Source organism: Schistocerca gregaria, chromosome 4 (genome assembly GCF_023897955.1).
Source record: "Schistocerca gregaria isolate iqSchGreg1 chromosome 4, iqSchGreg1.2, whole genome shotgun sequence".
In the NCBI taxonomy this organism is placed as follows: Eukaryota; Metazoa; Arthropoda; class Insecta; order Orthoptera; family Acrididae; genus Schistocerca; species Schistocerca gregaria.
In genome coordinates, this window is record NC_064923.1 from 655056083 (window position 1) to 655070929 (window position 14847).

The following is a 14847-nucleotide window of genomic DNA, read 5'->3' on the forward strand; positions in this document are numbered from 1 at the left end:
CATCCTCAGGGGCCACAAGGATGTCATTCGCGACCGTCAAGCCAAAAACTGGTGAGTGACCCTTAGTGCCAGATAGCCGGCACAGGCTACCCCTGACAACAGAAAAAGGAGTAAAACTGTTGAAGGTGCTTGTGAAAGCAGCCCGGCTGGCTTTCCTGCTTTATTTAATAATACGACAACACTGCGCACGTAATCATTTATAATTGATACAATTCGCCACTGTAGGGTGGCGTTTAAAGGTGCACAAAGCACATCAACAAGCACGTAAAGCGTCTCTACATGCTGTGGTCCACCAGGGGACCGGTACGTGCCGTGGAGAAGAAGTAGTGCGAGGGATGGAATATTCAGAAGCAGTGAGAATGACTTCCGAGAGGTGTGCAACCTGACTATCGCAGCTTGTGTAAGTTTGATCCTGAAAGGTCGCCCTGGCAGAGAAGAGCCCCCAGTCTGCTTTGGAGATGTTCCAACTAGTTGAGCACGGAGAGGGGGTGTAATGCAGGAGATGGATAACACACGGGAAGTGGTCGCTCGAATATGTATCAGAAAGTGCATACCACTCAAACCGGCGTGCAAGTTGGGTAGTACATATAGAGAGGTCTAAATGGGAATAGGTGTGAGTTGTGTCCGAAAGAAAAGTGGGGGCGCCAGTATTGAGGCAGAAAAGATGGAGCTGGTTGAAAATGTCTGCTAACAGGGAGCCCCTCGGGCAGGATGCTCGAGAGCCCCAAAGGGGATGGTGGGCATTGAAGTATCTGGTTAACAAAAATGGTGCAGGTAGCTGAGCAATAATTTGCATCATGTCTGCCCTGGAAACAGCAGACAACGATGGAGTGTAAATGGTACAAATCGAAAATGTAAAAGCGGGGAGAGTAATGCGGATGGCAACTGCCTGCAGGCCGGTGTGCAATGTGATGGGATCGTAGTAAATATCATCCCGGACCAGCAACATAACCCCTCTATGAGCCGGAATACCTGCCACAGGGGGTAGGTCAAAACGCGCAGAAGTGCAGTGCGCCAAGGCAATTTGATCGCATGAGCGTAGCTTCGTTTCCTGGAGGGCTACAACAAGCGGACGGTGCAAGGGGAGCAGCAATTTCAAGTTCTCTCGGTTGGAGCGAATGCTACGAATATTCCAGTGAATAAGTGCCATCGTGAGAATAAAAAGAAAAAGAAGATGAAAGAAGGGGTCACCTTGAAGGCCGCTGAGGGCCTGGCTTCGAGCGAGCACGGCCGACGCTATCAGTAGGCGGACAGTCATCGTCCATTGGTTCTATAGGTTCATCGGCCATCTTAACAAGGGGAGAGGGAGCTTCCTCCGCCGATGAACGGCGAGATGTTCGGCAACCAGCGGTGCGGCCAGGTGAAATGGATGACAGCCTGGGGCGGGAACTGCTGGGTGGCGCAGGAGAAGAAATGCGCCGTAGCGGAGAAGGAGAACTGTGCTTCCTATGAGCCTTCTTGGAAGGTCGTTTAGTGGAAGTACTGGTCGAGGTACGTAGGAAGTCTGCACGGGACAGTTCTTCTTGAAGGCCTGTGGGTCTGACTTCTGGGTCTTCGTCTTGGCAGAAGCTGTTGAAGGCGCTTGCGTCTGAGGGGTGACGGGAGGAAGAGAAGACGTCGACCGGCCGAATGGACGACCGTAGTGCTGAAGGTCAGATCGCATGCCTGCGTCGCCATCTCCCTGGTAGTCCGAGGAGAGGCGAGGACAGTACTGTATTTCCCCGCTGGGAGCAGCGTGGGCTTCCTACTAGCAAATAGCTTGCGAGTAGCCGAGGTGGACACTTTCTCTTTGACCCAGATTTCCTGTATACAGCGTTCTTCCTTGTAGATGGGACAGTCGCGGGAGGACGCTGCATGGTCACCCTGACAGTTCACACAACGAGGAGACGGAGGTGGACAGTCACCCTCATGGGCATCCCTGCCAAAAGTGACACATTTAGCCGCACTGGAACAAGACTGGCGAGTGTGATTAAAACGCTGACACTGATAGCAGCGTGTAGGTGTCGGGACATAGGGCGAACAGAAATAACCTCGTAGCCCGCTTTGATGCGTGACGGCAACTGAACACTATCAAAGGTCAAGAAAAGTATCCGGGTCGGTACAAGGTCATTGTTGACCTTTTTCATGACCCTATGGACAGCCGTCACGCCCTGCTCAGCGAGGAAAGACTGAATCTCCTTGACAGTCAATCCGTCGAGTGATCTAGTATATACCACACCACGAGACGAATTCAAAGTGCGGTGAGCCTCCACCCAGACAGGGAATGTGTACAGGAATGTGGCCCAAAGCAGTTTTTGTGCCTGAAAGGCACTCTCAGTTTCTAGTAACAAGTACCGTTACGCAACCTGGTACAAGACTTGATAGAGCCGGCTGTGGCATCTACGCCCTTCTGGATAACGAAAGGGTTGACGAAGGAAAAATCCTTTCCGTCCTCAGTTCGAGAAACTACGAGGGACTGTGGGGCAGGCGGTAGTACTTTTGTCACTGGTGGCTGGTCAAGTTTCCGTTTTTGCGCAGAAGTCGAGAGAGAAGAAGAGAAATCCATTGCAGAGAAATCCTCCATGATTGCCAGCATCTCCAATGGTGCGCTCCTTCCTTGTGGGGACCCTCTCAGAGGGCACTCCCGCAATCGGCATGGTCGGAAGGTGTCAGCTCAGGCAGTCACCCCTCCCTGGGCCTGGCCTTTACCAGGGGGTACGTGCATGCCTTACTTGTCTACCCAGGGTGGGGAATTACGCGTTACCCCGTCACTGGCTACGCGTGCGAACGCATGGGTCGGCCTTCAGACATGCACAGGGAGGAAGGAAGAAGAGGAAAAAGAAGGGAGAGAGGGAGAGAAAGGACAGACTGTCTCAAACGCCGAGGAGGAGACCAGAGAAGGCAAGGAGAAGGAGGCAAGGGAAAGACTAAGTAAGACAGTGAGATGGAGAAGAATGAAGAAAGGAACCAACCAAGGGAAGGAAGAAACCAGAAGAAGTGAAAAAACCAAAATGACCGCACATATAGGTCGTGGAACCATCCGTCTCCGGATGCAGGTGCTAACTACCCCCTTGAGGGGGAGGGACTCCTTTTAGTCGCCTCTTACAACAGGTTGGAATACCTCGGCCTATTCTAACCCCCCCGGCCCCACAGGGTGTGTGTGTGTGTGTGTGTGTGTGTGTGTGTGTGTGTGTGTGTGTGTGTGTGTGTGTGTGCGCGCGCGTGTGTTTTGTATTAAGCAATTCATCTTCCTCTTGTATTGTAAAATTTACAAATTCGTGTAATCGTTCTTCCAAATTAGAAAGCATTTCAGGTGTGTTAACTATTTCTCTAACTTCTTTGCATTGTTCTAAGACATTTGCACACTTGTTCACCTCTGAGATTTGCTCTTTAACCTTGCTGAACTCTCTGACAACAAACTGACCTACTCTGTTAATTTTTCCATCTAATTCTTTGAACTGCTCTTTTACTTCCTTGCCAACTAAATCACACTGGTTACTGATCTCATCCTTCAACTCCTGGGTCAAAGAACTTAGTTAACTTAGCTTCTTTTCCTATGTGATGTATTGTGTTATCTCTAATTAGTTCTCCTTTCGTATTTACTACCTTGACAGACAGTTCATTACTCTTAGATTGTACTTTTGTCAGAATTCATTTTGTCAGACATTTGTTGTAATAAATCTTTAAATCATTCTGGAGACTCTGTGGCCATTTTTCTAGTAATGACTTGCTCGGGCCCGCCAAAAATTCTTCTCCAAACCCACCACGAAATTACTCTGTCATATTTAAAACGTTCTTTTATTCATGTGTCGACATTGTTTACTTGACATGCAAATTTAATTGATGTTGCCATAATACTTGTACCACAATTGTATAAGTTTGGTTTGTCTTCAGATTTGTGAATTGTTCCAATATTTCCTTTCACTTTTTTCTTAATGGATCATTGCTGACTTTTATGTCTGTACACTTAGAGTTTCTCCTTTTGTTTTGTTCTGGTTGCTCTTAGCAATGCGGTAATTTATCATTGAATTTCAAGGTTTTGCAAATTTATAGTTCTTTATTTGCTTCTTTTTGCTCCAATGCTTGATGTGCCAAATAAGCATTTTTCTTATTTGTTTAAGGTTTGATGTAGCTGCAGGCTCACTCCTTGAAGCTGCAGCTGAGTCAGAACACTTCATGAGATCTATCGCCCAACGTAATATCTGCCATATTTGCCTTTTTACTTTTTTAAAATCTGGTTGCCACTGTTGATTCTGTTTAAGTAGGGGTCCCACTAATCAGTGCCTCTGAAATCCCGTGTGTAGTAAAGGGAAGGCTCGACTTCTTCACATTCTGCACCTGTTATTGGAGCAAAAGAAAGTAACTTCTACTCATATCATGAAAAAGTACTTCCGCTACTTTCCTTTTACAAACATACATTTCCTTGAGTGGGTGTACAGATCATTAGAGTGACTTGTGAACTAGAGTAGAACACAACTTTTCATATGACATACCCTCAAAGGCTCAACATGACATCCAAGATTACAATATATTTTATTCTTCACAAAACCATCTTGTCTTTTGTTTTCATTCTTGGAGAGTATGGCTGCTCTTTGACATTCAAGCAACCGTTAAGCTGTGATGTCAAAATGTGAAAGTCCCCACCCACAACAGGTGAAGTTGTTTATTTATCATCACAGCTTGCTCTTTTCTTGTATTCCACACCTCCAATTTAATGTCCATACACCAAAAATAAACACTTGTGTGGTATATGTTCCGTGACTTCCTCCCTATTTAATATTATTCTAAAGAGGTCATCTTTCCTTGTACTACACAAGGAGTGTGAAATGTTTGCCTAATCAGCATGTAACACTTCACTGGGCCAGTACTGAAAACTGTCACTATGGGTTGGTTAGTAAGAAAAATAACACTTAGTCATCAATGGGAGATTGAGGCACAAGAAAGGAGACAGGTGCTAGAATAGCTTGATGCCCCATATTCACCATGCATGTTTTCATAAAACATCATGAGGCTCCTGAGGAGTCCCATTAATCTCTATCAATGATGAACCAGTTGATAGCAGAGCAGAACAAAATTCTTAACAAAATTCTTCTGACTATGGTAGTGAGGTAATTTAAAAATGAACAAGCATATAAAATATTTGAATGTAAAACCTGCTACTTTATTTGCTCACTAAGACCCCGCTGTAGTGGAAAAAAACAGTAAAGTAAGCATACAATACCTTCTTTCACTCCCACCTTTAAGTATAGAATCACATTTTTGCAAAAATCGAAAGAAGCCATTGGCACATTCCAATTGCAATAAAAGGGTAATTACGAAGTGTGTGAGAAAAGTAATGAGACTGACAATCCTGTGAGCAATTTGGCAACACTATGCTGTTCTGCTTGTGTCGACCGGTGTTTTCTTCCCTTCCAGATGTTCAATCTGAGTTTCAGCTCCATACAGCCATCACCACGTGTTTACTGATAGAGAAAGAGAGAGAGAGAGAGAGAGAGAGAGAGAGAGAGAGAGAGAGAGAGAGAGAGAGAGAGCAATCACTCCAATCATGGCACATGAAATACTACTAAATGGAGTATAATTTAACCAATATTGCTGAGAAGTGAGTGAAATATGAATGAAAGAGTGAAATAAAGTAAAAATCATTAATACATAGCAGATATAAATCCCCAGAACAAACCAAAATAATTGATGTCAAATGCATAATCTTTGCTGATTACCTAATATAATTAGTTTTACTACCTCTGATGCCACATTATACTCTAGAAAAGCTTCATGAGATCTCTTATGAGAGAAAGCAGTACATGAGCTCCAAGCAAACAGACTTGGGATCCCTCACTACCCTATATAGCAATAGCACTTAAGCTGAACACTAAGAACTTAGCAATCAGTTGTAAAATATGGTGTGTGCGACTACATGTTGTATGATGTTATTCAATTCCTCACTTAGTTACACCAGGATTTGCTTTCCACTCAGTTAGGATGGCATTGCCTGCTCTAACTTGCTGAAAATTTTTGCACATGAAAGATTTAATATTAGACTGTTTTCATCAACTGTAAACAAGAGTGAGAACCATTAAAGATAACAGAATCAATCTTCTGATGACTGTTAATCCTCATACAACTACTATTTTGTTGATAGGCAGACACTGTGCTTTTATAGCAACAGAATGCACATTCACTTAAGGCTGCTGTAACATAATGTGTTTTCGTTGCATACAACAATTGCCATGGACAGCAGGATCACCAGATCTCCTGCCAGTCGACCACATATATGAGGTATGTTCAAAAAGTAAGGCGATTTTATATTTTTATGAAAAAATATTTATTTATTCAGCAATATCCATGTTGTCATCTTCAAAGTAATCCCCCTCAGATACAACACACTCGTGCCAATGCTTCTTCCAATCCTCGAAGCACTTATCATAAGAACTTTTTGATACAGTCTTGAGTAATCCCTGCAATGCAGATTTTATTTCCTCAATCGCTGAAAATCTTCGACCTTTCACTGGTCTCTTCAGTTATGGGAACAGGAAAAAGTCACAGGGGATCAAATTTGATGAGTATGATGACTGAGGCACGACTGTTGTGTTGTTTCTGGCCAAAAAATCTCTCACAAGCAACAATGAATAAGCAAGCGCACTGTTGTGATGCAAACACCATGAATTGTTTTCCCAAAATTCTGGACATTTTTTTGCGTATTGCTTCTCAGAAATGACACATAACGTCAAGGTAATACTTCTTATTGATCACACAACCTTGAGGCAAAAATTCATGATGCACGCCACAGTAATTGAAAAAAACAGTGAGCAAAACTTTGACATCTGATCAAACTTGGCGTCCTTTTCTCAGTCTTGGCTCTCCAGGATGCTTCCATTGGGATGATTGGGCTTTGGTTTTGATGTCATAACAGTAAACCCATGTTTTGTACCAGTTACGACCCTCTTGAGCAATGTTACAGCCCTCTTGAGCAAATCAGGATCATCACTGACATCATTCAAGAGCTCCTGAGTGGTGCTCATGTACAGTCCTTCTGATCAAAATTGAGAAGTTTTGGAAGAAACTTCATGGACACATGCCTCACGCCCACAAGTCCAGAAAAACTGCATGATACGAGCCGACTGATATGCAAACATCCTCAGCAACTTCTCTCATGGTAATTCAATGATTTTCCATAACAATTTTCCTCACAGCTTCAATGTTATCATCTGTTGTTGATGTGCTGGGGAATTAAGAGCGAGGTTCATCATTGGCATCTATTCGGCCATCTTGGCTCTTTTTACTTAGAGCAGGCTCACTGTATGCCACTGTCAACATTTCAAGTGTTTTAAAGCACTTGATTCCATTTTTTTTTTTTTTTTCAAATAAAATTTGATGCAAATTCTTTGCTCCATTTTTTATAATAATCAAAAATTGCCAAGCAAACTAAAACATGTGGTACCATCTGGGCATATGGCCCTCTCAGTGCAGCAGGATGAGGACGTCACGTTGAATGGAAATGATGTTGAAAAATTCAGTTTTGTAGCCAAAAGATTGGGGAATAATATGGTGTATCGGAATCCTAAATAAAACCAACCTGCTTCCAGAAAAAAAAATGAAAAAAATAATAATATGTGCTGCATTACTTACTATATGTCCCTAGAACTTGAGTCCATTTTTTATGATTATAGTCTTCTCCCCACCTTTGGCCCTGGGGTGTTCAGTAGCAGTTTGAGAGATAAATGTAACATGCACATGGTATTAGATGTTTCCATGTTTACTCTGGCACTACCAAAGCATTTTCCATCATGCGAACTACAAGAGGGGAGTTTAAATTATGCCCACAAGAATGAATAAATAAATAAATTGTTATTGATGTTTATTAACAACATCTTTTTTTAAATAGATACTGATGTATATAAGTAGAGTCCAAAACCTGAAAATATCTTTTAGCACAGTATTAACAATACCAGTGTATTTTTTGTAACGTGTACTATATGGCCACCACAATTTTTTTTTTAATACAGATTTTTCTTAATTATTGAGTTTTGTTCACAACATATTTTTAAAGATATACAGATGTGTAAGAAGGGCCTTGAACCTGAGAATATGAACATGGCACCTGTTGCGAAATGTCATATCCACTACTAAAACTTAAGTTTCTGGGTCACATTTTATTAAAAATTCAAAACAATTATGGACTCTGCTATAAGAAGTTTTAAAAATATAAAGTACATGACCAGATTACAATATTTTCAAAATAACCCCTCAACCCTCCACCCCCACCCCCACCCCCCCTGTCTGCTCCTTTATCACAAAGGTTCAGGCACCAAGAAACTTAGCTGTTAAATGTGACAAGGACTCCCACATGAGAAATATTAATGAATTTCTATAATCCAGTGGACACTAAGCTTGCCTTCGTATTGTCAATATCTTATCACATCCCAGTGATTGTAGATGGTACAAAATAAGTCACAAGTCCAAAAGTGCTTTTCACTTACATAATTCTATATTTACATTGCTACTCTGTAGTTCACACTTGAGTGATTGGCAAAGGTTCATACAATCAATTGCAGACTACTTCTCAACAGTTACACTCTTGAATAGCACGAGGGAAAATTGAACACCTAAGTCTTTCCGTGTATCCTAACTGATAAGGACTGCATACCACACAGCGACACTTATGACTCTTTTTAATACATTTGTTATATCTCTCACGTGTTCTGCCAATAAAATACAGTCTCCTTCTCCACAACATTTTCTATATGACCGTTCCAATTTTAGTTGTTTGCAATTGTAATCACTAGGTATTTAGTTGAATTCACAACCTTTTAATTTATGAGATTTATTACGTATCCAAATTTAATTTTCCTTCTGAATAACTTTACTAGACAGTAAATGAGAGCATCATCTGCAAACAATCTAAGAGGGTTGCTCAGATTCTCTCTCCAATCATTCGTATAGATTAAGGACAGCAGAGTGACTGTAACACTTTCTTGGGGAACCCCAAAAATCATTAGATCACTTACAGTCAACTACTACAAATTGTGATCTTTCTGACAGGAAATTACGAATCCGGGCACACAACTGAATAACACTTCAAAGGCACGTAGTTCAATTACAAGTTACTTGTGAGGAACAGTGTCAAAAGTTTTCTGGAAATCTAGAATCAATTTGAGATCCCTTGTGGATAGCGCTTACTACTTCGTGTCAATAAAGAGCTAGCTGTGTGTCACAAGAAAGTTATTTTCTGAATCTGAGCTGGTTATGTGTCACTGGATTGTTTTCTTTGAGGTTTTCATAGTGTTGGAACACCAAACAAGTTCCAGGATCCTACAACAAATTAATATCATTGATATGGGTCTATAATTCAGAGGATTACTTCTATTTCCTCTCATTTGTATTGGTATTACCTGTGCAACTTTCCAGTCTTCAGGTATGGGCCTTTGTCAAGGGAGCAGATTTATAAGCAGTTGAATATGACTCTTAGAAATGGACTACTTTACCAGCATACTCCAAAAGAAAGCGAATTGGTATATAATCTGGGCCATATGACCTGTCTTTATTACACGACTTACACTGCTTTTTTTACGTTATTACTGGCCAAGAAAGCTGCTTATTAGTCCATGTGGAACTTGCAGATAGTCTTAATTAAAAAACTGTTGAGGTTTTCTGAGAACTGTGGCTATGAGTCATGAACACTAAGTGAAATTGCAAAGCATGACTATTTCATGTACAGTGATCAAGAGTTTCACTGTTTTCTGTGCTTATTTTATGCAACCTAACTTCTTGTTCTCTTATCATTGCTGCATTTCTCAGTGTTATTCTCTGTTTTTTTCCTCATCCAAGTCCCCCTTTAACTCGCATTTTAATGTTACAATCACCTTTCACCTTTCATCAATGTCTTCTGTTAGCAATATGACAAGCAAATGTAAATTGCAAAACATGACAAGTGGAGATGGGAAGAAGAGGAATTTTGTAGTGCTTCAGTCAATTAGACTTTGTAAAAATGGATGCTTTTTTAAATGGTCACAGCAAATCTTTACTGTACTTGCAGATTACTTTTTAAAAATTTAAGAACACAGATATATTAAGATGAGCCACGTCAGGAACTAATGAAATTTCTGTGGACTTACCCTAACAGCAATGATGCGAACAACATGCCATTTGTCAGTCAGAAGCTCCGTCATTATTTTGTGCTGCCTCTCCGCAAATGCTACATTCTTATCACGTCCTTCTCCACATCTTTCCAAAGGATAAGCATCCAGGAACACTTCAGCAGCATTACTTCTAACTGTGCTGTTTGGACTCTACAAACACAAAAATCTATGGTAACATTGCAGCTAAAAATACTACTAATCAATGTTATTTCAGTGGCAGGTACCAAGTCATAACACAAATTGTCTTACACGTATAAAAAGAATAAAAGGCTGTCACATTATACCTACTGGGTGAGACGTGGTTGAAAACTCTCTTAAAGACAGTATTGATCTTATAACTACAATTATTCAGTGTATGTTATACAGTGTATGTTATGTAGTCGAATTAAGTCGGGTGATGCTGAGGGAATTGGATTAGGAAGTGAGACACTTAAAGTAGTAAAGGAGTTTTGCTATTTGGGGAGCAAAATAACTGATGATGGTCGAAGTAGAGAGGATATAAAATGTAGACTGGCAATGGCAAGAAAAGCGTTTCTGAAGAAGAGAAGTTTGTTAACATCGAGTATAGATTTAAGTGTCAGGAAGTCATTTCTGAAAGTATTTGTATGGAGTGTAGCCATGTATGGAAGTGAATCATGGACGATAAATAGTTTGGACAAGAAGAGAATAGAAGCTTTCGAAATGTGGTGCTACAGAAGAATGGTGAAGATTAGATGGGTAGATCACATAACTAATGAGGAAGTATTGAATCGGATTGGGGAGAAGAGAAGTTTGTGGCACAACTTGACCAGAAGAAGGGATCGGTTGGTAGGACATGTTCTGAGGCATCAAGGGATCACCAATTTAGTATTGGAGGGCAGCGTGGAGGGTAAAAATCGTAGAGGGAGACCAAGAGATGACTACACTAAGCAGATTCAGAAGGACGTAGGTTGCAGTAGGTACTGGGAGATGAAGAAGCTTGCACAGGATGGAGTAGCATGGAGAGCTGCATCAAACCAGTTTCAGGACTGAAGACCACAACAACAACATGTTATACAGCAGATAAATATATTAGCACCCATTTCACATGCCTATTTTTTGTCATATTATTCAAATAAATACAATTTAAAGTTGATGAAATTAAGAAGATGCAACCTAAAGGTTGCTGAGAGTCTTGAAAAGTGCATTAGGCACGGACTCACTGGAATAGATCAAAGAAATACAAAAGAAGAATGATAGGTAACTTTGAACAATGAAACAGTGAAGTAGTAAATGAACAACCAGGCAAAAAAAATCAAGGCCTAGTAGAAATCACTGTAGAGCAGTGAGAAATTAAAATTAACTCATGAAAGGGGGAAAAAATAAAATTGCATCAAATGAAGCACGTAAAAGGGGGAAAAAACAGATCTCTAGAAATTAGACACAAAGGAAGTGCAAAGTCACAAAGTAAGGAATGGTTAGAGGAGAAATGCAAAGCTGTTGCAGGAAGAATGATTACAGGGAAGATAGAAGCCATGTACAGTAAATTAAAGAAACCCTTGGAGAAAAGAGAAGCAGCTTATGCACATCAAGAACTCAGATGGCAAGTCAGTATTAAGTGAAGAAGGGGATACTGAAAGGCTTGGGGAGAATATTATGGAGAAGGGAAAAGGGAGGGGGGGGGGGGGGATATGTAATATTGCAAGAAAAATCTGAAAGAGCAAACTCTAAACAACACACTTGGAACAGACTGAATTCCTTCAGAATTCTTAAAATCCCTGGGAGAGCCCCTGGCCTGCAAAATTGTTTATTTAATTTTATTTTTCTATTTTATTTTTCACCTACTACAAATCATTGGTATCAGGAAAGGTGGGTACTTCTGTTGCAGTTCGTATGTTATTGTTTTTTAAGATCAAGATTTTGGCAGTTTCATGGTGCCTTCAGAAATACAAGTATATTGGTACTGGGAGTACTGAGTAGTGTTGGGGAAAATAATAACTTTTCACTGCTAGTTTAATGCGAACTAAAATGTATATAGTCTTTAAGCACATCAGACAAAACAATTAGTCACCCTCAAAAGATATCATGCTAATACCATGTAACACTGCTTCTATCTTTGACTGTGGTCTCAGTTTGGCGAAAAAGAGAGCCCGTACGTTTTTATAGATATGGCATATCCAGCTGAAGACACTCATTCGATACAAATTCTACACATAAATTGGTAGCATAAGGAACGCAAAAAATATCTGGAAATGCATGATTTTTTGGAGCCAATGGTTGATGGGAATGGAATAAGGGATGAAGGAAACAGACTGGTGAGTAGGGATGGGAAAAGTTGACCAGTTGAAACTGATACTAGTATTTTAGTTCTGAATAAACGGTATTCTTCAATATTTGTTTGGTCTCAGTTATAATAGGTGTTTTTAATTTTTACTAATAACTGGGTAAAAAAATATCAATTAGCCACAGCAGCAGTGCTAAATTTTTTCACTTTTAACTAAACCTTTCTTATAGAACAAGTAATTTTTACTCATAAAATTTGTATTGCTTTGAAATTTGCATTATTATGGAAATTGCGAAAAGTGATGAGTGCTATTTTAAGAACAATGTCAACAGAAACAAGCAGCAAACACAGGTCATGAGAAATGAAATATCGTTACTGAGACAATAATGTACGGCTACCATGTGGCGAGGTACATAGTTTCTAACTGCCGTCATCAGATAACAGTTATATTACAGAATGGCACCATTCCCAGTCTGGAATTATTTTAGGAAGGTACAGTATCAATGAAGTACAATGCTCCAATTGCTTTACAAGATTAAAAATGGGAGCAGCCACAACCACATAACATAAGCAGAAAATGTCAGACTTAACAGTTAAGCCATAGTTTACAATAAAAATAAAAAGAAGCTGTCTGCTGCCTGTGTCTATGTAACATGCCTTTATATGCTTGTAGCACTTGAAAATGTACAAAGTAACACAAAAAAGAGTTCCTGAACCTCAGTTTTCACCCGTTAGCACTGGTTATTTGTAATGTCCAAATCATGGTATGAACTCCAATTCCAACATGATTTTTTAGCACAGTTTCAAAAAATCAGAATTAATAGGAGAACAATGGCAATTTTTTCCTAGTCAGCCACTTACAACTTTTTGAGAAAAGCAGCGAACAATGGCCAGACTAAGTTTTCTTTTATTTGGATGTTTAATATTTTGATTCTATTTATCTTGAAACTGAGAGAATCAAAATTTTTCAATCTTTTTTTTCGATTTCTACGTTTATTACAGGAACTGACAGGAACAAAAAACCAAAAATCAATTATTTCACAAACTGGTTATTTGGAGCAGTATTAATAATCCAGTTAAACTGACATTGAAAACAACCATTATAACTGAAAACAGAGTGTTTCAATGATAACCTCCATCCCTAATGGAGAGGTTTAGGAAATGTGAAGAGTTATGGAAATGTCAAGCAGAACCCTGGTCAGTGGACATTTACTGGGCTGAATGACAAGAAAAGACTGACTGTTGGTATCAACACAGAATGCGGTTCAAAAACTAGAAAGGTGGAATACAGGATAATAAGCAAGACAGATATTACTGAAAAAACATCACGAAACAATCATAAGGGAGGAAAGCTAAGTGCAGATTACATGGTAGATAGGTGACTGAATGCAGCATTCCTGGCACTTTGTTCCCTAAAAACTGATAACTCGATCACGGTGACTCCATCATTATACTCCCGACGGACAAGTAACCAACCAATGTGGTCATTCACCTATGGGAGTACTTGAGTGAGGATCTATGTCAGCTTTCTGACACTTCTACATACAACATCTGTCAGTAAGACCCCCACCCCTGTGGCACAAACTGACCTACAGTCCCTCCTTACAACATCAGGCCCCTCACAGGACTAACACCTCAATCCACAGAACATCTCACTCCACCCAAATCATGCTTTCTTCTACCTTCTTCCTAAGAAACACAAAACTGACCACCCAGGCAGTCCCACAGTCGCTGGCTTCGAAGCAACCACTGATCAACATCTGCAATAACAAAAAACTCCTTCTTCATTAAAGACATTAATCATTTCCTTGATCATCTGAAATCTATGCCTGTCCACTCTCACCACATACTTTGTTTGTCACCATCAATGACCCCTCCCCCTATACAAACATTCCCCAAGTACATGGTATGTCTGTTGCTGAACATTATCTCAACAAGTAACCAGTAGGTTTCAAACCTTTGACATGCTTCCTTCTCACCTTAATCAACTTTACACTTACCAACAATTGTTTCAGCTCTTGAGTGGCGCACGTACAAATAGAACAGGCCACAGGAATGAGGAGAGCTCTTCATTGGAACAAGGAGAGCTCTTTATTAATTAACCTTTTCATGACTCGCTTCAAAGGAGCTTGGCAATTATCAGGTTGCATATGTTGTGCACCACCCAAGTGAGGCGGACCTGGGCCTCATGAGCTGCCAGGTGTCTACACCATGAACCCAAGAATGTCAGGTCGTTAACAGTGGAGACTATAATTATTACAATGATTGTTATTAATCACAAGACACTTTTTGATGGCATAAGAATGTCTATGTAAGTTTTCATCTTGTATACGAAGTCGGAGCCAGATCTAAGAATTCAGTGATGTATAAGATTGCACCCATCTATGTTAATACACAGGAAAGTATTAACAGAATTTATTTCAATTCCCAGTTTTCTAGTGATTCAGTATGACTGACAATATTGGAAGTATCGTGTGTGTGTGTGTGTGT

At 40.3% G+C, this 14847-nt stretch overlaps 1 protein-coding gene across 8 annotated transcripts in view; it reads right to left on the reverse strand.

Moving 5' to 3' along the window:
• The window catches only part of LOC126267401 (condensin-2 complex subunit G2-like), a 266223-nt gene that overhangs the window by 171230 nt on the left and 80146 nt on the right, over positions 1-14847 (reverse strand). For all 8 annotated transcript variants that reach the window (XM_049972616.1, XM_049972609.1, XM_049972615.1 and 5 more), the window contains exon 9: positions 10092-10265. In XM_049972616.1, the coding sequence (XP_049828573.1) occupies positions 10092-10265 (174 nt within the window). The remainder of the gene's footprint in view (positions 1-10091; positions 10266-14847) is intronic.